The sequence below is a fragment of the Diorhabda sublineata genome, chromosome 7, assembly GCF_026230105.1.
Source record: "Diorhabda sublineata isolate icDioSubl1.1 chromosome 7, icDioSubl1.1, whole genome shotgun sequence".
NCBI lineage: Eukaryota > Metazoa > Arthropoda > Insecta > Coleoptera > Chrysomelidae > Diorhabda > Diorhabda sublineata.
Window position 1 is genome coordinate 6,327,346 of NC_079480.1, and position 26,090 is coordinate 6,353,435.

At 33.6% G+C, this 26,090-nt stretch overlaps 1 protein-coding gene and 1 non-coding gene across 2 annotated transcripts; one reads left to right on the forward strand and one right to left on the reverse strand.

The window, feature by feature from the left end:
- The first annotated feature begins 9,889 nt into the window (after positions 1-9,889).
- On the forward strand, positions 9,890-24,427 carry LOC130446862 (T-cell leukemia homeobox protein 1-like). The gene is made up of 3 exons (XM_056783368.1): positions 9,890-10,187; positions 20,237-20,478; positions 23,869-24,427. Exons 1-3 carry the CDS (start codon positions 9,890-9,892, stop codon positions 23,992-23,994), a joined length of 666 nt encoding a protein of 221 aa, XP_056639346.1. The 3' UTR covers positions 23,995-24,427.
- Trnam-cau (transfer RNA methionine (anticodon CAU)) lies at positions 17,788-17,859 on the reverse strand. Its single transcript has one exon. It is a non-coding gene; the product is annotated as a tRNA-Met (tRNA).
- Positions 24,428-26,090: the final 1,663 nt, after the last annotated feature.

Consider the following 26,090-nt stretch of genomic DNA (forward strand, 5'->3'; position numbering starts at 1 on the left):
CATACTCTTCAAACTTCAAGAAAAAACTTGAAGGCCATTGAAATGAACTTTAAACTTTTTTTGTTAGACTTCCTATATATTTTGATTAATACTAGAAATAAATTTTGGTTTGTATTAAACTGTTTTAAATTCCATTTTGTATACTTTCTTTGGCGCAATATTCTTAGGTAGCTTACTAAAAGGTTTATAAATGCTAGGATGTCTCACTAACTCAAAAGTTTGGTGACCACTGTTCTATATCATAAGATATTGTACAGAATTTAAAACAAATTTTATGTGGCAAAAAATAAATCATAAGATTAAATCTCTTATCAAACGGTTACTGATAAATATATGTATTTGTATATTAAATAATAATATTTTTGTCAATCGGATGGTCAAAGTTTTCGAAAGGAAACAGTAATTACCTTTACAGGAAATTGATATTCGAATTAATTTCGCACCAATATAATAATTAGTTAATAAGTGTTATTTGAAAATCTTATTCCTGTAATCTAAACAATTAAATCTTGTCGATAACAATCATGATAACAATTTTTATAAAATAACCTTGAATGTTATTTCTAAATTTTTTAATTGGCAGATTGTAAGCGATTAGGCGTTAATTAATGAGAAATTATGAGCGTTCGGTGGTCCCAATGACCACAAAAGAGGAAAAAGGGTGAAAGATGCGGTTAATCGGGCATTTTTTTTAATCTACTGAAAACGGAACAATCTTAACACACCGCTGTTTATGTGATAACGAAACTATAAAGGCACATACTTATTTTAAAAATTTCCCAGCCTCAACACTTAATCACTGACGATAGAACAGGGGTGGACTTCACCAAACGAATAATAAAAAAAGTTTGAAATATTTTTAGATGACATTTATTCCAATAGTCTTTATTTGTTCGATTGAACGATGAAAAAACTTTTTTACTGAAAATACCTTATTCTTATGTTTTTTAGGTTGCCGAATCGAAATATGATGCTTAAAAAGCTGTATCACCCACCATTTATTCACATTTTATAATTACATTTATGAAATCAAGCAAAGTTTTTAGAATTTAACAGCTTTTTTATAGTTAAAATAAAATTGAAAAAATAGGCCTAATGAACCAAGACCGACTCCATATCTATGTAGGGGTATTTAATGAACGAAGATGATGTTGGTAGTAGTACTGCTGCAACACATGCTAAACAGCTGATGTTTAGTTTAGTGTCAACCTAACCTCATTTTCCATTTCCAGTATGTACATGTGCTCAGTGCAATGCCTAATCGGAGTTGTAAAAACTCTGCTAACAGTTTTTGTTATATTTGTGGTGAGTTTGTTATTATAAAACACCAAAGAAACATTACAGACTTTGTAAAAAAGGTTTATCTGGCATACTTTGGAACTGAACTTGGAGATCAGGATAAATCTTGGGCGCCGCATAAGATTTGGTATGTATGTGATGAAGACCTTAGAAAATGGTCAAAAAAAGAGAAAAAACACTTCAAATTTGCTGTTCCTATGATATGGAGGTAACCAAGAAATCATTTTGATGACAGTTACTTTTGCAGTGTTGATGTTACTGGTCATAACCCTAACCTTTCGTTAGCTATCCGACCAGTAGGGCACGGTGTAGATTTACTGGTCCCTGAACCACCAGAGGACTTAAATTCTATTGTAACAGAAGAATTTTCTGATGTACAGTCGGAGTTAGACAAACACGATGAAGAATTTCAATGTGATATAGAAAATATAGAGCCTAAATTGTTTACTCAGTTCGAGCTTAACGACTTAGTTATGGATCTAAACTGCTTCGCTCTAGGCTAAAAGAAAAGAACTTGTTGGCGACTGGAACTAGTGGTCATGTGTATAGAAAGAGAAAACGGCAATTTTCAAAGTATTTTGAACAAGAAAGTGATTTGGTGTACTGCTCAGACATTCCTGGTCTAATGAGTGAGTTTAGAATTGTGTACAAGAAAGAAGACTGAAGGCTGTTTATTGATTCATCTAAAAATAGTTTAAAGGCTGTTTTACTACACAACGGTAACGTGTATGCTTCTGTACCTGTCGGTCATTTTGTACATATGAAAGAGAGCTACGAAAATCTAGAAATAGTGTTAAATAAAAAAAGTTATTCTGCACATGGTTGTATGTTATTTGGTGATTTGTAAGTAACGTGCATGCTCCTTGGTCAGCATGGTGGTTTTACCAAGTTTCCATGTTTCCTGTGTGAATGGGACAGTAAAGGTAGGAATCAACATTGGTGCAAAAAGAACTGGCCTGCTAGAGAGTCTTTAAAGCCTGGCGAAAAGAACATTCTACGCAAAAACCTTGTAGACTCAAAAAACGTGCTCCTACTACCACTATATATTAAGTTAGGCCTCATGGAACAGTTTATAAAGTTTTTGGGCCTTGTTCCAAATATCTCTGTCAGATATTTCAGAAGCTAAATTGAAAGAAGGCGTCTTTACCGGACCTGATGTTGGAAAAATGGTTGTTGACGTTAACTTCGAATCCACAATGACCTCAAATGAAAAAGAAGCATGGGTATCCTTTAAGCAAGTTGGCACCAAGTTCTTGGGAAATGAAAAAGACCCAGAATACGTCTATTGTGGCCAACATGCTAAAAAGTTTGAAGAGTTAGGATGTTTTATGAGCCTGAAAGTTCACTTTTTGAACAGCTACCTCGATTATTTTCCGGACAATTTAGGAAATGTTAGTGAGGAGCAAGGTAAGCGTTTTCACAAGGATGTGAAAGTGGTGGGAAAACGTTACCAGGACCGCTGAAACACCAACATGAAGGGGAATTACGGTTGGTCACTTCACCGGGAAGTTCAGCAAGCGAATCATTGCTGATTTGGATAAAAATCTATAAAGATCAGCTATTAAAATAAAAAAAGTTGTTTTCAAACAGAAGTTTTTTGTTGGCATGTGTTTTGAAAAGTGGTTTACTAAAACAGCAATAGAAATAAATATTTTCATCTCAGTGTGAAAAACATGCCGAAACGATATGCGCTTTCTTTGCAACTAAAATGGATAGATTTGTATTGATAGGAATCGATTTCTATAGACTGAACCAACAACACCAAGACTAACATTTTTGTGTGTATAATATTGTACAACTATGTCTTCAGTGGAACCTATTACAAATCATAAGCTCCAAAAAGGAAAGAAAGAGAAAACAGAGTGTTGAAGAAAAGAGAGTCGCGTCAATTAAAAAAAAAAATAACATTACTAATACACCCAACGATAGTGTAGTTAGGAAGTAAGAAATGATACCAAAAGAAAATCGAATCAAACAAGGAGAAACCAGTTTCCATCACTGAAGCAGAAATTCCTTGTCCTATCTCTTCTGAGTAGCCTATGAGTATTGAGAAGGTTTCAAACCGCCTCTATCTTTATCACCCAAATATGTACATGACCCTGCTATCTATAGCAGACGAGATTTGAACACAATTATATTCCTTTGTCTGAATAATTCTGTAGGTTATTTCGTTTCCAAATGTACAAATGGTGATTACTGGTGACTGACTTAAGGCAAGGGTGAGCGTTTTATTTTTCACCTTGCAAACTCTCTTTCTAAAGGATATTCTGGTGGAAATAGAACTATAACAAAAAAATTAATCTTGCCTCAAATGAAAGTAAAGATTTCGTTTTGTGAAATATTTATATTCAAATAAAAAAGTTATATACGAAAAACTTTACTCTTTACCTTATAACTATATGTTTGAGTCGAATTGAATCGTAACTTATTCACAGTGAGATTAATTCCAACTCTGCCTGAGTAGTTCAGCAAGCTGTTGAAGTTCAAATCCTGGAGAAAAAGGAAGGTTGAAAAGAAAAGACACAATATTGATATTTGTTTGCTCTAAGACACTAAGAAGAAAAGTTAATAGGTTCGAAATGTTGTACATCAGAAGCTACAGTACCTGATGTGCAATACCTACAGCAAAACATACCAAGGGATGCAAAATTCCTGTCCCCGGGACCATACAACAATGATAAGGAAACAAATGACGAAAATGACAATATGTAAGAATATACAATACATACTATGATTATAAATAACGACACAAAATACACATTAATAGACAAGTGGACCTTTCACAAATTCAAGAAGTAAGAGCACTAACATCGACGAAGGTAAAGACACAATAAAACCTGGTTCTCTGCAAATAACAAGTTTGTAGAAAACAATGATGAAGCAACTTGGAAGAAGATCAATGCAACAGAATCCATAGGGATAAGAGAAGTAGTCATTAACAGAAAGAGAAATGCCAAACGGTAGTTCACGAACTCATTTAAAACATTGGAAAAAGAGAATAAGGAACGATATATAATATACATTAACGATAGAACATGTATAAAAGATACAAAACAACCATATACCACAACTAAAAAGGGAATACTGGGAAGCATTCTCAGAAAAACTGGAGGCTGTGGTCAAAAGAGGTATGGAATGTGCTTCATAACCGGAAAATAAGTTACGGAGGAACTAAAAGTGAATGATATTATGGAAGAAGTATAGATTAAGTACTTGGAAAACACATATAATATATTACTAATGCTGAGAATAGGCGAGGATGGGGGAATTGCGGACGCTGAAGGGAAATAACGCACTACATTCGAACTATCAGTAATAATCAGTCTGTGATCTCCATCATCCAGTGAACTCCATCATCTTCCAACGCGAGCAGCCATCTTGCTGCAGCAGGAAATTAAAAATAGTATAGCTCGTGCTAAGTTGGACATATTGGAAAATACACCAGTCCAATAAGATTTTCACAATTTTTCTCTACTCCCGTCGCCGCACTCAATGGCTTCCGCAACTAGTTATCCAAACGACAGAGACGACATTTTACAAATAGCTATGATTAATAAGTTTTCCCAAAGTATGTAAAAAGATTCCATGGAATAAATTCTTAGAACATTTACCTCAATGAATGGTCGAAGAACACAACAAATCGCCGTAAGTACATGGGGTAGAAACCTCAATATTGTTGTTTCTGGAACTCGAGACAGGTACTCCAGAGACTTGAATGAATTACCAGTCGCTAAATAGCGTAATGTTATTTCTAATTTTGTAGCAGGATCTTCGTTCTTCAGCTCTTTCAGTAAAGTATTTGATGCACCATAATCAGTACGTCTTCCTATCCACGGTTTCACCCACACGTTTCTCTTATGCACTTTCCATTTTGTCGTCTAATTAACTCGTTTTTAATCACTTAAGCTACAACTGTAACTCCCTCTAGAACCAGCACCTCTGACATCTTCAAGACCAACGCTACTAGCAACTTGTTTACAAACTACTGTGAGTACACTTGGCTAGTTTACAAATTAACTCTCTCAAAAGCCGGCGAGTGTTGTGAAAAGTCGCCGGCAGAACTTTTTCCAGAGCGTTTTTACAACCAGCCTACGGAGCGGAAGCATCGAGTACATTGGACCAGTTTACGAGCTGCTTGTGAAAAAAAAAATCGGCTTGTAGCATGTAAACTCGCCCCATGTATTTGAGCCTATAGGAGTTTATACCGAATAGATGGAAACATCAAACACAAAAAGTATAATAAATTCGGATGTAATGAAAACGCTAAGAGCAATTAAGACACTCAGCTTCAGGAATAGAATGAGAAGTCAGAATATTGAAGAAGAACTTAGAATTCAGGATGTGGTGAGTTGGATGAGAAAGCTGAAGCAAGGTTGGAGAGATTATCTCTCGACAGAATGGACAAAAAACCACCAGACCACTAGATAAACCATGCATATGGAGCCTGTTATACTATGGTGCTCGACCAAAACATCAGTGCGACTCATCAGTGTGCCAAGTGATGTTCGTCAGTGACAGTGGTTTATTTTTACCTCTATAAAAACTTGTGTCAAGTTATTGGTAGCGGAAAGGACAATGACAGGATAATGTAAAGACAGTGAATAAAGACAAAATGCTGAAAAGAAAGATCGAAAGAACTATGAAAGGTCGTTGATAATAGTAAACAGAAAAGATTGTATTCATGCAGTGGAAACGAACCCCGGTGTTTGGCACTGAACTATAGAATAGTACTCAAATAAAACGTTCGGAAGACTTCATCGACGTCTGAACACATCATGAAGCGTCCACGTGTTAAGCTAGGTAAACGGCGACGTAGCCAACGACCGTCACTAACCATGTCATCGGCGACGTGGCTAGTGCCGTGGCTTGCCAACGCAGTGTACCAAGGCCCTAACTCTGCACTACCCATTTATAGAAGAGATCTTCAAAGCTCACTAATTTTCTTTGTATTTTCTTATAAAAATAGGTTATACAGAAATAAGGTTATAGATAAACGCGCGATCAAAAAATTTCTCTTGAATCTAACTAACTCCAAGTATACTAGCAAATAGTAACTGAATGTACCAATGTCCTATTCAGCAATATTTCAGCAAAAGAAATGGAATTTATGACTATTAATGATATAAATTAGTAGTTATTATATATTTCCTTCCTTTATTATTTCTACAGAATTCTTCCATAATATCTGATAAATAAAAAATAAATAAAGATTTTCTTGGTAGACCAAGCAATTGGTTCAATAAAACTTCGAGAGTTCAGCTCCATTGGATAGAACCACTTGCTGCGCCCTCTATATGAGAAACCACATATTTTGCCAGATAACGAAATTTAATTCTTTCACGAGCTCCGGTAAAGAATACGCAAAGCAAGGCAAGCACGTGTAACCAATTTGATTTATTTTTGGAAGACTTATTGAGCTTCTTAGTTAATAATTTTATATTTTTAATTTATCAGTAAACTTACTCAAAACACTGCCTCAATCATGTATTATGAATCCGCGGTTAACTCACAAACTACCTTCTCTTAATGACAAAAAGTCTGTGGAAGATGTTGCAAATTCAGTAGCATTCCAGACATGTATAATTGGTATCCAGGATAATTGGTTGAGGTGGTTAGGTTCATTCATGAAAGTTTGGATTCCTTAGCAAATTATGGTCTGATATTTGTGCCGGGCTGTGATGGATGGGTCTGAGAACAGAACACCACATGATATTCAGCTCCGTATTCGACGATACACCCATCAATCATGCTTCCATACTCTTCAAACCACTGATTCGCGATTGTTTGAGTGCTGCTCATTAACCGACGAATGACTTGTGAGTTTATGGTCGCTCTACGATGTCCAAAGTTCATGACTCTATCACCTTGGTCTCATTTAACAAACGCATGTTGACACTGCAGTGTAGTGCACAAAGATTGGTTTCTCCTATTCGGAACTTTTGTTATCGATTCAAACTTCTCGAAAGCTAAAAATCAAAATTTACGAATTTCAAAATCTAAATGACCACAATGCAGCCATCAAAAAAGGCATGAAAATTCAATTCTATTAATGAAGATGTAAACAATTTTGAATTATCCGGAATATTTGATGGTTTTTATTCTCTTTGTTAGTGAATATCCTTTGCTGCTTTGGAAACGACCGTAGTGTCTTGTGAGAGGGTCTCTGTGCTGATGAGACTTTTACAGTGAAACGGTTTACCTGTTTTATTTTAGATCAATTTTCCAAGTTTTCTGTTTTGAGTTATGGTTGGAAAAACTAATTGTTGTGGAACTGGAGCCTTTTTATATTTGGCTTTTTTATTTGTTTTTAAAGTATTTATTTACTTTGAAGACCATACTTTTCTGTGTAATTTCCGTTTATATTAAGATGCTTATCGTATTGTGGGGACAGCTTTTTATATTCCTTCGTTGCTGTTAAATTACATATTGATTGCAACATAAATAACATTTTTTGAGACAGAAAATTCTTCAGAGAAGAACAAAATCATGATTGTTTTTTTTTCACTGTACTGTCATCAGTAAAGGTGATATCAGACGGTTCACTTTTTGGTTCATTCGGAAGAATGATCACTCCACGCTCACAAGACGCACACAAAATCTCAAAAAAATGAACTTTATTTTCTCATTTCCTCGAATATGTCGTCAAACGAAGTTGTGCGCCGTGGATTTTGTCTAATTTGCGATATTTTGATCGAAGAATTTAAAAAAAGAAGCAAAGAAAAAGTCGACGTTGGTGGGTGCGATCATGGATTGCAAGGAGAAAATTGCTTCAGACTCATTGTTAAAAGAATTAGCAGACGAATATCCTGATTCATACCGCAACCATTTTCGAATGGATAAAAAAATTTTAAGACCTTTCACAACTTGTCACTCCCTTCATTACAAAAGGAGATACTTTAATGAGAAAGAATATATCTGCACGCATAAAACTACAAATAATATTGAGGTACCTTGCTACGGTCGATTCTTTTGGAAGTTTGGAATATTTATACAGAGTTCCTCGCAACACAATATCCGAACTCGAGTAAACGTTCTCTTCGTGTTCATACGTTTCATTTTTCGATTATTCGTTCATTCGCAGTGCGAGTGATTGATGCGGAATGCCGAAATGCAATCGAAAGACAGAAATGAATAAAAAGTGAACCGTTCGGTATCATCTTAATGACTGAAAATCGCTCATTTCATTCTTCAAGTTGAATGCTTGTGGGGTTATCTTTAAAAGTCCAATTCATAATGTTTCCATCATAAATAATTTGGAGATGAATTGCGGTTTATTTGAAGCCTTAAGTACTGAGAAAACGTTTTACGGCATCCAGATGTACACTCGTTTGGATGATTCCGTAATGTCGTCTGTAGCTTCCCTCTTTCCAACAGATGTAACTAGTTAAACAGAGACCGCAGTACTGCAGTAGCATATTCAAAAACAGAAGATGATCAAAATTATAAATTGTAGTTTTTGTACCCTTTATTCCATATTTTTTTTACTTTAAATAAAAATAAATGTATTGCATGATATTTTTTACTAAAAATATTAATTCATAATTTATTTGTTTTTTTTTTCATCATGTAAGCATGAGCAGAAAAATATTGTTAAAAAAATTAATACTGAATCAAAAGTGGATAGGTTAAGGATAAAATGATAAAATATAATATAATAGTTAATAAAAATTGACAAATATTTATAATCATTGATTTATCGATAGTTTATCTATATATGGCGCGTTTTCGACCGGAGGCACCGGTTGACCTGAAGTTGGCCCTCATCTCGAAAACGGTTCACCATATAAAACATTTTTTTATACAAAATTTATAGAGAATTTTGTATTCTACAAAATTTATAATAAATACAAATAGCAAAAAACCCATAGGAAATGAGATATTTACAAATAAAGTCCAAAAAATCGAATTTTGTGACCTTTGACCTTGAAATTTAATAGTTGCGTAGTTTTGAGACAACTTTTAGGGTGTCAGTGTACAAGTATTTACAGATTTACAGCTGGGTATCTCGAATTCCGAGGTGAACTTACTATAATGACTGGGCTAATATGAAAACCAACCTCAAGGAGACACTCAACTGCCCGACGGAAATGAAGAAAATCATAGAGTTTTTTAAAGCCACCAATCTGTATGAGAAAATATAAATAATTTACGTATTGTAATAGATTTTGTAACAGTTCTTTATTCAACTTATGTATCATATGATTGTTTTTGTGTACCAATGAGGCACGTTAAAGAAAAAGGATTCCTGATGCGACTAATCCATTGATCCATTTATGAACATATTTGCACTGAGGAAACATGGATGTAATCGAGTTATATTTGGATTTAGAATATGTGGTTTAATTTTTTTTATACATACGTCTGTATATGATTACACAATTCTTTAATAACATGTTTTTGATATGACTCCTCCCTATTTATTTTATCGTTTTGAAACCCCTCCCTGTTTGAACCAAACCACAACAATTGTTAATTAATACCAACCAATATTTCCTTTATCGAAAGATTAATCTCTACAATATCGTACACCGCAAAACAAATCATTTTATGGACTAGTCCCCACTTGTTACTACGCGTTAAGACATCAATCATGTCATTTTTAATAGACGATATTTTGAATAGTAAAAACGCTATACAGACTCAGGAAAATCACGATATAGAAAGTGTTTCTTCAAATTTACCGCCCTTAGAAAAAAATAATGAGCAACATGGAGCAATTAATCTCGGTTTTAGTGAACAGAACAGTATTTTACATCAGACTTTATTAAATCGGCTCAATTCACCTTATTTTAGAACTAGTGAACCTCGAGTACCAAGTTTAGACAATTACCAACATTTGTGTTACGATCCGTCCTATTTAAACTATTACAGAAGTTTTTATGAGAGAGGTAAGTTTTTATTTGAACATATAAAATACTCATATTATATAATAGTGTTGAAATTAATAAGAAAGGAAGAAATATTTTTATGGAAAAAAGAGCCTGGTTTTAATACCATAGAACTAGCAATACGAATATTTTTTCTTTTATCAATATTATTTCACATAAATAATTTTATAACTGCACGAAACGTTGTTACCTGCTTGGGAAATTTTTTCAATCAATTTTCCTTCATTAAGTTTTTACATGTAGTAATTAAGATCATAAATTAAGTAAATTATTGGACCAACAACAATGCATCAGTCTCTAACATCATGATTACAGCATATTTCAATGCATCGCACCATTAATGTCGAATAGTAATCTCCAGTTATTGTTTTACTCTTATTCAAAAAATCATCAATCATGATTACTCCATGGAAATCCCAAAAAACTGAAGCAAGAACTTTTCCAGCAGATTTTTGGACACGAAACTTCTTAGGTCTTGGAGAACCAGAGTGTTGCCATTCCATCAATTGTTGCTTTGTTTCTGGGTCGTAGAAATGTACCCAAGTCTCATCCTTAGTAACATTTCGGTTTAAGAAGTCTACATCTTTTTCAAATCGAGTACAGATCGAACGCGATGCTTCTACCTTTGCACGCTTTTGGTCAACATTCAAATATTTGGGGATTCATTTTGCAGCAATTTTTCTCATGTCCAAATTGACATGAACTATATGATGAACGCGTTCAGTGCTTCAGATATCCGTTTTAGCCCAATTCGACGGTCTGATAAAATCATGTCATGAACTGCATCGATATATTCGGGGACTGACACAGAAACTGGCCGCCTTCCCGATCGGTCATCATCTTCAATGGAAAATTTACCTCTTTTGAAGCTTGCAGTCCAATTTTTCCCGGTTGCATACGAAGGACATTGATCACCAAGGGTATTAAGCATATCTTCATAAATCTGCTTATCTCTTAACCCTTTTAAATACAGGTACTTGACGATGGCTTTCTTTCAATTAATTGCGAAACTCTGGTTTACTTTTTTGACGTCAAACTTTACACTAACACTTCTAATAAGTTATTGTTCGTTGCTAAGCATGGAACTGGTAATACATTCTCGTATTCTGAGAGGACAAAAGTTCGGGTTTACTTTATTCTCAGAAAGCCATTGCGAAGAAGCCCATGGCCATGGTAAACAACAGATTCAATCATCTCGTGTGATTCAGTTCCTTAAGACTTGTTTATTAACACATAGGGCAATTTTTTCCATGTCAAACCAGCTCGTAGTATAAAACAAAAATATATTTTTTCCCAACTGTCGGGTGATGCCTCGTCGCAATCCTATATTATTCTTTTGAATTCGTTGTGCTTTAGTAAAACTAATATTTATGTAGATGTTTCCGCTTAACATTTTTAGTATTACTGAACAATCTCAATTACATGTTACAGAATGTGTTGAAAATGATAATAGTCCTCACCATTTTACTTTTTTATATTGAGAGCTTTCCAGATATATCTTATTTTCGAAACAACAGTATTCTCATCAAGAACGTATCTCCCACAAAAATACATATACTGCCGCCAAACATAGTTTTGTGATTTGAAGCAGTATTCTTTGGAAAGGCTTCTGATTTATTTCAGGGATGATTCGTTATCTTATAAAAAAAATTACGTGGACGACGTTTAACGAGGGAGGATGAGATACATGGAGCAATTCACAATTTTTGGAAGATGAGTATGACTGCTAAACGTGTTGAACAGTGTATTTATCATTAAAAATTTCACAAACTTCTTTTTGAGTACTTGTTTTGTCTATTCTTTGAGTCTCAGAAAAATTAGCCATAATTAGATTTAATACGTGCACAAATCATTCAAGAATTATATTGGCGCCAAAGAGCGGGCGTGCAAATCAACGGAAAATCGATAGAAGAATGGAAAATCTTAAAAGGTGTAAAACAAGATTGCATAATTTCACCACTTCTGTTCAATTTGTATTCAGATAAGATCTTTGAGCAAGCTAGACACAACTTATCATATGGAGTAAAAATTAACGGTAAGCTTATAAATACAATCAGATACGCAGACTTGAATGGACTGCAACGCCTTTTAAACGCCATTAGAAGAGTGGTAAAGAGATGGGTCTAAATATTAACCGTTCTAAAAATATATGGTATTTAAACCCTTGCCGTACCATTACATACAGCTGCAGGTGAAAGAACAAACGATTCAAAGAGTGTACAGTTTCAAATATCTTGGTTGCTACATTATTGAGCAACTGGATCCCGAAAAGGAAATAAAATGTAGATTTGAGGTAGCTCGTACATTTTTTAACCTTTTCTCTATGACGCCCTCCTATAGTCGAGCGAGTAAAGCTTTCGCAGAGAGCTACTGCTCATTTTAGTAGATCTAGACGAAAGTTCTGTGATGCGGACCTTGTCTAAAGTTAAGCACAAGATTTTCAAAGCTCAACTGGTCTAGCTACCGTCTAAAAGAGACCCATAAATCAGCCCTTTAATAATTAAAGAACTCGTCACTAAAAGTCACAATTGGATATATTTCATTTTGTTTCATGAAACTTTCATAATTAGATTCATAATAGTACAGTGAACCAAGCAAATCACCTCGCAATTTTAAAGACCTTCATGGATTAGTTTAAAATTTTGGCAGAAGCTCAAAAATTATACAAATAACAAACCTGATTTGGTGCCAATGTATGCTTCTACTACAGGGGTGAATGCCACCCTTACTCGGGAGTGGAAATTTAAAATTTCAAAATAACATCGATAGAGAATTGATTTTTATGAAGAAAATGTGGAATAAAGTTTTTTATTTAACTCAATAATTTCTGAGTTATTCGCGATTGACAATTAAAAAAAAACACTCGAAAATTACGCATTTTCTGGAAAAAATTATTCTTATCAAAATTGAAGCTTATAAAAAAGCAAAGAAATTAGTCAGTTTAAATTACATTTTTTAAATAATATTCAGCAACTTATGAGTCACTGAAAGCCAATTTTTTATTTTTCGTAAATTTATGCAGAGGTTTGAGCTCAAATAACAAAAAAACGATCAATTTTTCATAAAAAATTGTAATAAACGTTTTTAAAGTACATTTTCAGACCTATAAAATGAGCTTTTAGAAAACCGTCTAGCATGAAAATTAAGCGAGTTATGATGAAAATAAGTTGAGTAACTCGAAAAAAAAAGTCGGTAAATTTGACACCATGTGCGGCAAAATTAAAATTAATCGTAGCCCATGTAAAATTATCTTTGTTTAAGCACTAACAATACGTTCCAAAAGTTTGAATGGTTTGGAACACGAATATTTTGAAAAAAAACTATTGGATCAACGAAAGAATTTTTTTGTAACTAACATTTTGCTTTTTTTAAACTCACGTAGCTTGAAAATTAAATGAGAAATAAGCGTTTAAAGTATTGATATCAATGCTAAGGGAGAGTCTTTGAGTCTTTTTTACCCTTTAACATAAAAATGCTCTGAAGAAAAAGGCCTAGAAGGGTTGCAACTCTCACGGTTTTGTAGCTCATGAAATTCCTTACAAAATTATGTATTGATGAATGAAAAAAGCTTAAATGCTTAAAGCTGAGTTATTATTAAAAAACCGAATACATTTTTTTAGAGATAATCCTGGAAAATCACGAAACGTCTAAGTTTTGATCTTTTTGGAGTATTTATTGTTTTATACATGCTGTGTCTCCTTTGTATTTATATAACTGGATTCCCACATGTATAAATACATGCAAAAAAAATAATATATATGTATGTATATCATGAGTTAAAGATAGAAATTCAAGAGAAGGAAGGGCTCTTTCGTGATGAAATTTCTTGAATGCTGGAAGTTTAAAAGGTTTAATATTTATAGGAGGTAAAAAAAGTAGAAATATTTTATTATATCGGAAGTAACAATTCATTTTCTATAGCCAATTACCGCTTTAATCCACTAGTTTTCAATTTATTTGAGTAAGGGGTGATTTTCCCCCCTTAAAAATAAAAAGCATACTTTGCCACCACGTCAAGTTTGAAGAGGAGGGTAAGATGAACTTAATTTCAAATTTTCGAGAAGATCGATGAAGATCTTTAAAATTGCGAGGTTTCGGTCAATTTTAAGCTTGATTGGCTGTTCTATAATATTTTTCAATCAAATCAGCACAAAAAATTTAAGTGGGAGATGCCAGCACACAGGGCACGGATAGCTCTTCCTCACGAAGCAGTGAAAAGGTTAAAATCCGGAAACGGACGATCAAATGTTACATATGGTGTCGAAGCATGGACTTTAAAAATCATTAATCGCTTGGAGGCTTTTGAAAAGTGGTTATATGGTTTTTGAGTTGTTGGATAACATTAGACGCAGGAAAATAGCTTATTTGGAACACATAATGCGTGGTGGCAGGTTTAATAACCTCCAGATTATTATGATGAAGTTGAAGGTCGTAGATGTATTAGAAGGAAACAAGCCTCTTGGTTGAAGAATATTAGAGAATGGAGAAGCTGGACAGTTATTTAGACTAGGTCAAGATAGATTTTTGCTATGCTATCATACGTCGAGGGGACTTGATACGGTACGCTAAGAAGAAGACGAAAATGTATGTTGAGCATTAGTTACGTACGTGGGACATAGGGAAACCGAAAGAACTGGGCTTCGAATTTCCTTGATTTGAATTACAGCTGCTAATTGAAGCGTTAAGAGTAGAAGAAAGATTTTTGTCATCTAGAAAAACAAAACGTTGCGGTATTATATGACATGATTCATGACATTATCGTTTTCCTTGATGGGATTAGGGATTTTCCCATAGTTGTTTAATTTTGGAATATTATTTCGTTGTAAGGAGTGAAAGTCGCGATCTAGTTTTATACTTTTCTTTTCAACTATTGGGGGATTTTGTGGTACTTTGAGCATAATGCTAAATCACTTGTTTGGTAGCCGTTTGTGAAAACGCCATTATCGGTCTATCAAGTGTGCTATAGAAGCTACCTGTCTGGTTCTTTAATAACAAAGTCTTCTGTTCATCGGGGTGGCCGATATTTTAACAGAGATGGGATAAGAAATATTTGTACTCGCTGAAAAAATCCATCAGTATGGAATCGACATATACAAACTTGCTGTGCAGATTAGATCAGCTTCTTTCCAATATTTTAATGCTATATTTGAGTCAATGTTTTTTAGAATAATGACAATTTATGCAGTTGATCCCAGGGCCGGATTAAGCTAGGGGCTTGGGGGGCTATAGCCCCGGGCCCCAGGTCCAAGAGGACCCCATCATTTAGAAATTATTCTGTATTTTTTGATGTGTTGATACCACAAATCTAACGTATTGAAATTATTTTGTGAATTTTTCAGAGTTTTCGAATTCCTTAAGGGGGCCCCGTCATTATTTTAGCCCCGGGCCTTATAAATCTTAATCCGGCCCTGGTTGATCCAGTACAACCGAGTTTAAGCAATTTAACCAATGAAATAATGAATAGGGAAAGAATCTTTAAGGTTTATTCTAATTTAAAATATTATCCAGATTTGTTTATAGAAAGATGAGGATTTCTATTCAAAAATTTTGATAGTTTATTGTTTATATATGGAATGTTATAAATATCATGAGTTATTGGCAGTGTTTGTGATTCTTTTGATTTAAATCGGATTTAAAGTCTTCAAACTTATAGTTATTCATTACTTTATATCTGTAAAAGTAATACATATCTTAAACAACATCATAAAATATAATTAAAGTAAATTCCATGCCAGAAGCATGGATTGATTGATGATCAGATTTAACCTAACCTAACCCAACCTTGATACGGCACGATAAGAAGAAGAAGACGCGCACAAATATACTGACATCTTTCAGTAACTTTGAATACCTAAATGACTGCAGCCTAATAGATTCATATTCTATACGTGTGATAGATATTATCAAAATTTTACATCTTAAAAATTAATTTTCTCAGTTGATTGCACCAAATTTGAAAAACTTTATCCTATCAGAGGACTAATATCCGTTTCCAACAAGGTGCCACACGACCCCTTTTTTATATAAAATTTTCGAGGGGGTGCTGAAGAAGGATATTTTCATACTGTAAATTGTCAGGTATTTTCATATAGAACATTATGAAGCTAAAATCGAACTTATTCCATAAATATGGACAGCATTGTATAACATTATTACGTTTTAATCGATCATCATTTCTACAATATCGTCGGAAAGTTGTCAAGTGGGTATTATGTGCGTGATCAATAGGGTGATATATTTATGTAATACATGTATAATTGTGTATACTTTTGAGATTAAAACGATTACAGTACGGCAGCAATTATAAATGTTCAATATTGTATATGATAAATATTTACAAAGATATTTACACGGAACTAATTTCAATTTTGAAACGTTGAAAAAAGTTTTTAGATAATATTTGAACAAACGGAAAATTTTCAACAAACCATATCCTTGTGGATCAGCGCTTCGTTGGAGACATTTCTCACTGTATATTGAATACCTGTACAACAATAAACATCGCTGTTACTCACTACTGAAAAAGTTTTTTCTAGTTATAGTAGTTTAAGTAACAAATCCCTAAATTGGTCGCAGGCTTGCAATTTGCCCGCTCGTTCAGTAAAAGACCACTTTCGGGACGTATTACGTACAATATTTTTCTTAAAACGGGCTTTGGTGTACCATAAACTTCATATTAGTCAGTTTACATTTTTATAACAAAAACTCTTTATTAACTAATTTTAAGAATTTTTGTAACAATCTTTAATTTTTGGTTTACAAATATAAACATTATTTTTTAATAGTTATATTAAACGTACAAACGAACTACGCCCAAAAGCAGGGGTCTCCAAACTACGGCCCGAGGGCCACATCCGGCCCGCGGACAGATTTTGTCCGGCCCGCGGAGAACTAGCATACTTGAAAACTCTTTTAGAAAACATATTTTTTTTAGCAAATTAAATTTAGTATAATTAAATAAGTATCAGAAATCATTATAATAGAAAAGAAAGAACTCTGTAGCTATATTAGAACCTGAGATATAGATCTTTGAATGTAGAAAAATTGCCAAAAACCTACAAAAATCCACATTGAATGTCCGCGCCTAGCTCCTCTCCAACTCAACCGATTCAAATGTTCAAAAACTCAAAAGAAAGAAGGTGTTTCAGCGAGTGTTCTTAAATCAAAACGAAGTCTCTATCTTGAATAGAACCTGAGATATTGAGGATAGAACGTGTGTATGTGAGAAACTCCCATAAGTAATGTACAGGGGGAAATCGTATTTGAGTATAACTTGAGAATGGTGAAAATTAGATGAAATCCGATGATTGATGGCTGATCTGTGCATAAATACCTTTCATTAAAAAAAAAAAATTAAGCAAATCGGTTGGGTAGAACGCCTGAACAGACTCGGAATGGAAATCATCAATTTTTTTATAATATATATATATATATATATATATATATATATATATATATATATATATATATATATATATTTTCTAGCTCGGTCCGACAAAATGAGATTTTCTGACATAAAAATAAACCGAAAAGTACTAATTTCTAGCGCGTTTTTTAAAAAAAATATGCCTATACTTAAGCATATGTAATAAAAAAAAATTAGCAGAGCGTGGTTTCGATCCACGGACCTCTGGGTTATGGGCCCAGCACGCTTCCACTGCGCCACTCTGCTCAGTGATATATTACTACTAAAGTATGAATTTATTTTGAATGTATAGAGAATTGGAAAGTCGGTTAACTTGGGAAATATAATATACGGATTACATGGAAAATATTCGGTTTTTTTTAAAAACAAAAATTCATTTGAAATAGCAAATATATTTTCAGAAAAATGTAGATACTATAGGCCTCATTATGAACCAAAATTAAAAAAAATCGTTCCAGCTGTTGAAAATCACAGATTAAAAATACACTGATCGACAAAAAAAATTTCTAGTAACACAAGAATGAATAGCATATTGTGATAAAATGGACCTATACAAATATGAAAAAAATAATTGTAACACGTAAGGTTTTTAATTTACATTTATATAACCATATTCATTGGTAAAATATTTAATATCTATTAAAAAATTAATTTCACGTTTTTTAAATCGTATATATTCACGATATTTATAGTTTACATCTAATAAACATGCCTCACATCTATTAAAAATAGAAAACTTTGAAAAACATCACTTTAAATATCAATTAGCTCTACTTTTATGAGGGGTTGCACTTTCTCTTTTTAAAAACCAACAGTAATCACCCATAATCGCCGAATCCCATCGTCCTTGATGAAAATATCAGATGGGAATGGAGGAAATGAATTTTCAATGACATTCGAGCACCAAGGGATATGTAGGCGTCTAGAAGTTTCGATCCATTTTGTTGCCCAAAAATCCCTTCATTACACTAACAAATGCCTTCCAAGTTCTAAGTTCCTGTCTGGTAAGTTTTTTTTGCAAAATTGTCATCGTCTAGTAATTTTCTTATTTGTGGCCCAATAAAAATACCTCCCTTTAATTTGACATCACTCAAATGAGGAAAGACTTCTCTAAGGTAATTGAATCCATCACACTCTTTATCCATAGCCTTCACAAAGTTTTTCATCAATTTAAGCTTAATGTGAAGAACATTTTTGGGATCTACAAGGGGTATAAACTCAAAATTTTGAGATCCCGGTTGAAACTCACATCTTGCTTGCCAATTTTTCTTTACATAGTGTTGATCTACTGCCCGACTGTTCCATAGACGAAGAAATGTTTCGTAAACCCTTCCTGAAGCCCCATCCAATCACCTTCAGGTCCCCACATATCTGCCACTTAAACTTGTTGTAGTTAATTTTGTTTAAAGGCAAGCAAATATTTTCATAAGTTTCTTTCATCTTCACAGCATGAAAAACTGGTTTAGACGGTTTTAAATTTCCATTTAGACGAGTCAATACATAGACGCCACTTAATGAGATTATGCTCAATATCAAGTTCCTTCATTAGACCATCAATCAACCTCGATCTTGTGCTTTCTTTTCTTAGAATAACCATCAGTCTTTGTTAGACAAAAATAGCAGTTGTCAAAATGGTTAGTGGGTTCCCGCCATACCATTGGAATTGCAAAAGGCATGCGTGTTTTCTTTCCCATTCATCCACTGCACCAAAGACACATTACAATTAACACAGCGAGCGTGGGGGCCCCACTGCCTGTCTCGGTCTCCAATTAAAGTACCAAAATATTTGAAACAGGCTAAATCTACATTTTCGGTTTGCGATTTCACCATAAATTCTCCACAAATATAGCAAAATTTGTCAGAAGTTTTACAACTGCGGCGTGTTTTACTCGATATTTTCGTCGTTATAATCACTCTTTGCGCTATGAACTAAGAAGCACTTTACTATGAAAATCAACAGAATACTAATTTCTAATGTTATTCTTATTTTTTTTATTCTTAATAATACAGTTCAGGTATTTTTGCGGTCATAAAATTTACCGATATTTACCGCCCCTTTTATAAAATTACCCACCCGCTAATGTAAACAGGGATAATTAAGCTATTGAAAAGTGGTACGTGTTAGGGCTTAATAAATATTTTTTCTGTTATTGGAGGGGTATTTCCATTTTAAAAATAAAGGTCTCTCGCCTGTGTTACGAAAATTTTGTCGGCCAGTGTAATTAAAGATTGGAATAATTATGAATTATACCTACCAAAACCACAGTTTATCTTTCGAGTTTTTATCCTCCCTTTATCCAGATATCAACGGATATCCGTTTGAGGTCCATATGATGTAAACCTCTTCAAAGAAATATTTCACAAGAGATATTAGAAATTATTATGTAACTGATATTAAGATTTTTAGTACTAGGAAAACTGTCCAATTTAAAGAATTACATAAAGATTTCATCAACAATTAAGATGACTCAAGCATAGATAAAGAATTTCAAATTTTTTTCATAAAAAATGCATTTATACAGGAAGCTTCTAATTTATAAGAGATATAGAATTTTAAAAACTAATTTCTCGAATAATATGTTGGGGAATACCTACTATATTAAGACTAGATATTTGTTTTCAGAATATTCAACTTTACAACGACAAAAGCCATGGCCCACATCCCCTTACGATAACCAACCAAACTATCTTTCCTATGCTATGCAATATAAATATATGTATAGTCCTAGCAAACGGAAAGGAGGACAAGTTCGTTTCACGGCAAATCAAACGGATATTTTGGAGAAAAGGTTTTGTTCTAATAAATATTTAAGTCCAGAAGAGAGAAAAGTTCTGGCGGAATCTCTGAGTTTGTCCGATAGACAAGTAAGTATTTGAATTTCGAATTAATTAAAAAGAATTTTTTAGATTTAATAATTTTAAATGGGAAGATATTCATTTACTGCTATTGCTTTTGCAGGCAATTATGTTTATGAATATAATCTTTAAAATCTACACTCTGAGTTTAGAATTTCCAATTTTTCCAAAAGTTTGGGAAACGTATACATGAAACATTTTCTACAATCCTTGCGAAAGATCAAGATCAAAATATCTTGCATTTTTTTGAGGCTACAGAATAAACCATTGGCAACCTTTTTAAAACGTCTGCTTTATAAATAAGAGTGATTTGAATAATTTCGCCTGCAACGAACCGCATCATTAAGTTATTCAGAACCGAAATCAGGTCTTCATAAAAAGATGGTTTTTACTTAAAAAAAAAATATTTATACTTTAAGAGTGCCCTACTCATTATATTTCTCTATCAGATTTGAAGCTATTGTTTGATGTTTTGAATCGAGAAAATCCCCTTTATAAGCCGCTGAAGTCGGCATCGGAAAATTCATATTTTTGCCAAAGATACCAATTTTTAGAGATAAGTCGTAATTTTACCTACCACAAAGTTGGAAAAAAATAGATTTGTCATATTCCCTCAAAATAGTACATATTTTCTTATATTTTTAAACGATTTTCATCGCTTTATCTAACTTTTCAAAAATTACTCCAAGTACGAGCTCAAAATTTTTGCAAAATTTTGATTGCCTACTATTTTATTTACTATACTTTTTTAGGTAAAATAATGGTTTACGTAATGTATTGCAGAATAGTTGAGTATGATTTTTTCTCTTAAGTACGCCTAATTATTAAATGCTTTAAACGTGTAAACAAAACAATTAAAACAAAACAATTCTGAGCTACAATACCTAAAAGCTCATATGAAACATAACATATTAGTCGCACTTCTTAAATAAATAAATCAAGTTGGTAGGTAACCTTGTACCAAATCTAAGCTTTACTTAAAAATTAATTTTGTAAAAAACAGCAGAGACCCTAAAAGCTTCAGTGCAATTCCAAAACCGCTGTCAATATCAGGTGACGTCGAGGGCGTTAGTTAGGCAACCATAGATACGTGAACTCGTAAGACTGCAGTTACGAGGGAGGCTCAACATATTGTTTCGATTGGATTATACGATTTTCGACATCGGGTTTTTGGGATATATCAGCTTGCTATGCCTTGTTGGTTTACTCAAAATTACTGTCAAATTCCCGTTTTTTCCCGGCACTGCGAAATTTCCGCCGTTTTCCCGGTTTTCAAGACTCCTAAACACTCTCTTACAAAATTGTAAGTTTTATTTATGAAATATTTTTCATTTAAAAAACCGAATATGAAATCAAGAAATAATGACGACAAAATCTTTAAATCTATACAGGCTGTCCCAGGACGAGTTGAGACTATCTGTATATGGCAAAATACTTATAGTAAAATCATGAAAATTTCTACGTTTGGGTTTTCGGATACGATCTTTTTAACTAAAACATTTTCAAAGATGACCGGCTTCGGGTTCTACGACTGTAACTTTGTTATTTCAAAAAGAACACCCTGTATATTAACACATTTTTGAAATCTACGCAAAATTTTAGTATACTTTTGTCGAAAAATGCATACTTCTTGAGTTATTAATTATTTTGTAAAAAATTTGACAGTTTCAGACGCTTATAAATTATTTTTTTAAGGATATCCTTAAGGATATGAAAATGGTTTCTGTTCGGTTGTTTTAGCAAGGTCAGAAGTATTTGATTCTATGTTGAAAAATTTTTTATTTTCTACGGGGTGTGTATAAAAAGTGTTTAAAGTATAACTTCATAAATATCAAATTTCTTAATTTTTTAGAGATGCAGGTGTGGTCTAAATTTTATTTTAACCCGTTGCTATAAGCACTAAGAAATAAAAAATTATTTTTCCTAGTCTTGTCAAGGTCTGTGAACAAAATCAAATCAAATTGTATCTACTAATCCTATTCTAAGTTTTAGTCGTTTCAGAGATATTTGAGGTTTTAAATTATTATCATATTTTTTAAACAAGTTTTAATTTTTTATGTATACTTTTAGTAAGCTTTGTGATAAATGACACTTATTTAACTGTCATTAGTCAATTGTCGAAACTTTCGAAAATCGTTAAAATGGCTCGTTCTCTCAGCAAGACAAGTCGATCAGCGTTGTGCACACAATATTTAGGTGAAAAGACCAACTGTGGAACAACTCCAAACGGTTAACAACATAACGAATTGGTTGCTTTGAACCAGGAAAACACGCGAGACGTTTTAATGCGCCAACAATTGACGAAGTCGCTTTTGTCATCGTGAGTGAAAATTTAGAAAACCGAGATTTGTTTTACATTGGCGCGGCGTAGCAATCAACTGCAGGTGTGTCTGAAACACAACGATCATTTTTCAATAGATGATAAATCCAGTTACAGGTTCCGAAATTAACAAAAAAGTTAATTCAATGAATTATTATTTTATACAGACTGAAGGTTGGGAACAATTAGGACAATAATATCTTAAAATGTCTCTCCCACCAATATGCTGAGGATATGTACGTGAAAGTTGGAACCGAGCGATTGACATTTATCAGGTTGAACCAGACAAAACTGCGTTCTGAAGAATACACGCATACGGGATGCCATCAATGCTGATGGAAATGCACAAAATGTAGGTAGAACAACTATTTTCCCAGCAACATACGTCGGAAGTCTACGACATATGCATGAATACCCTCAGGATGCTATGTCGTATGTACAGCATTATGGCACAACAGATTTGTTTATAACGAAGGGGTTAAACCAAAATTAGATTTGTAATAAAATTCACACCGGCAGATTTTGAGAAATTTTATTTGGAATAACGTTTAAACGGCTTTACGATCGATTTCGAAACCAATTCGATATTCATCGTTTAGACAAGACAAAATCTGCGGGGTCAGCTAGTTATTGATATTTTTCTTGATTTATCTTTCATGAAAACTTGGTTTTATAAATAAAATTTATTGATTACTAACTGTAAAAAATGGGCTACAGTCTCTCTCGCTGAGAGTGCGATGAATTTTTCTCTTGTTATATTATTTACTATTTATTATGTATGGTGGGATAAATTTAAACACACGATATGTTTTCTTACTATAAATTTATTGAGACTAAAAAAAATTACCTAATATACACTATTCACTATACTAAATTATATATTCGTTGCTGGCGATTCCAGCTCTCGATTCTCGTATCGATTTGAAATATCTCGAGGTTCAATCGAGATGGTTCTTTTCTGAGAAAAACACGGCGCTGTCGCGTTAAATATTCTATTAGGTAAAGACAGCTTCCTACGGAGTTCTATACAAGGATGCAATTTCGTAAAAATACATTCACAAATTCTTATTTATTTGCAGGTGAAAACTTGGTTTCAAAATAGAAGAGCCAAATGGAGAAGAAGTCATTCTAACGGCGGACAACCTCAAGGTGCAATGTCAAATTCAACAGATGGGGATATAATTAAAACAGTTAAAGAAAATTGAACATATTTATTTTGAGAATCAGGATGATGCTGAGTACAAATGAGTTAGAACCGTGTGTCAGTTTTAGAAATGCCTGTAAGGAAATGTTGATCAAGTGAAGGATCCAAAAGACTGTATACGAATTTTAAACGAAATTTTGTATATATAAAACATTTATTTTAAAAAATAAATTAGTTGCTAGCACATATTACATCAAATTTTATTGAAAATAGATACGTAAATTACGGTGCAATGAATATTGGTAACATGCATGGTTGATATCACTTTTTGTTGTACTTTTTATTATGAAGTATACTTGTAACTATAGACTGGCGAGGATTGCGAAGTTTCCTAAACCACTTTTGCAAAAAAAATGTATAAAATTCAAATTTAGAGTTACGAGCCCACCTTATCATTTCGGCAGCAAAAAAATCATGACTCTTATAGTTGTATAGTTCTTCCAATATCAAATACAGAAGATAATTTTATGAGGACCAACTAAATTTCATAAATACGCGCGGCACTCATACCAAATTAAGAAATGAAAAATAATGTTTACTCCCCGTATAAAATTCGGTACATGTAACAAACCGTTAGTCCACGCGGACTGATCATCTCCACCGTTTACATCGAATCGTAAACGCATTTCTATGGGCCGAAGCTGTCGGAAGGCGTATGTACACAATTTCTTCGAAATATTCCTGCGATAAGTAGTGGCGTCGCTGGGTGAGATTCATTTTGTGAATAAAAAGAAATATGGCGTTCTTTAGACCATGAAACAATGAAATTGCACAGTGTAGTGAGAATAAAGATAAGTATGATGAATTTAATAATAAGTTTCAGATATACAAACACAGCAATTTATGTCAAATATATTCAAATGTTTAAAAAAGGAAAATACTCAGCAATCTTATGCAATCATAATAGAAATTGTTGAATTAACTAAAGTAAATAAATTTCCATTTATCGAGTAGTCACCAAAGAGGTTGCTGATTATCTTGTACTTGCATATAATTATCGGAATAAACTGTTTTCAGATTTTACATACAAAGTACACCTTGCGGGTTTTAAATCACCGTCTCTTAGCTGACTGTTGTAGTTTCGGAAATAAATTATTTAAAAGGTGTTTCAACCTGGAATTCGGGACCGTTCTTAGATATTTTCTGCGCAATGCACGGTACTTGCTATCAACCAAGTATAGAAAAGATCGTCCCGGTAACGCTCGTTACAGACACTACGGATTTGCACGTACGAAAATATTCGAACGACTTTTGTCAGTGACATGTTTACTTACACACGTTACGTTTTTTATCGAACGTCCAGTTAGTTTTCCTTCGATTGTCGTGAAGTGGAATGGATAGCAAACGCAACATTATTGCAATGTGGCTATTACACCGTCGTCGAAAGGAACGTAAACATACTCGTGTTACTGGGTTCATACAATAAATGAAATGAGGTGCGAGGTTGGTGCTTTCTATACTCTGTTTGAAGAGTTACGGAAAGATGATAATAAATCTTTTGACTAACTACATGAACGCTTGAAGGACTCTATGATTCAGACAGAATACAAAAATGAGAAACTGTATACAACCAGTTGAAATGTTAGCTTATGGGTAATCTCAGTCTTACTTGCACTAAGGCAATAAGGAATTCACTGTAGGTAGAACCAATTTGGAATCTGCCGTACGACTGATTACTGATGGTGTGCAAACGCGCATTCAGTCACGTAGCCCTCTGTTAATTTTGGACGATTCGAAACCGTGTGTTTCCAGTGGCAAAGCACGCCTGCATCACGACTACCGTGCCGTGAACGAAGCGTGTGCAATGGGCAATCTATTTCTTCTTGCCACTATTGGAATGTGGACGTACGAATTTATATCGTACGTCCAAATCCGTAGTGTCTTCAACGGGCCTAACGGTTCACAAATGATACCTAAATCGGTTGGAACACAAATAATAATCGTTCGTACAACAGTAACCGCCCGGTTGAAACACTTAATTTCTATTGCGCAGAATCGTCACCGTACCAAGGACGGTTTTTTGTTTGCTTGGAACGAACCAAGTAGCGAGCGAGGTGGGCGGGAGAAGACAAGCAGTCGAGTGAGGGGTACGTTCGA

Bases quoted from the DNA above. Each gene is read 5' to 3' on its own strand.
- LOC130446862 (XM_056783368.1), top strand. From the start codon at position 9,890: ATGTCATTTTTAATAGACGATATTTTGAATAGTAAAAACGCTATACAG. The intron at 10,188-20,236 runs GTAAGTTTTTAT...ATTTGTTTTCAG, and splicing joins CAGAAGTTTTTATGAGAGAG to AATATTCAACTTTACAACGA. The intron at 20,479-23,868 runs GTAAGTATTTGA...ATTTATTTGCAG, and splicing joins TGAGTTTGTCCGATAGACAA to GTGAAAACTTGGTTTCAAAA.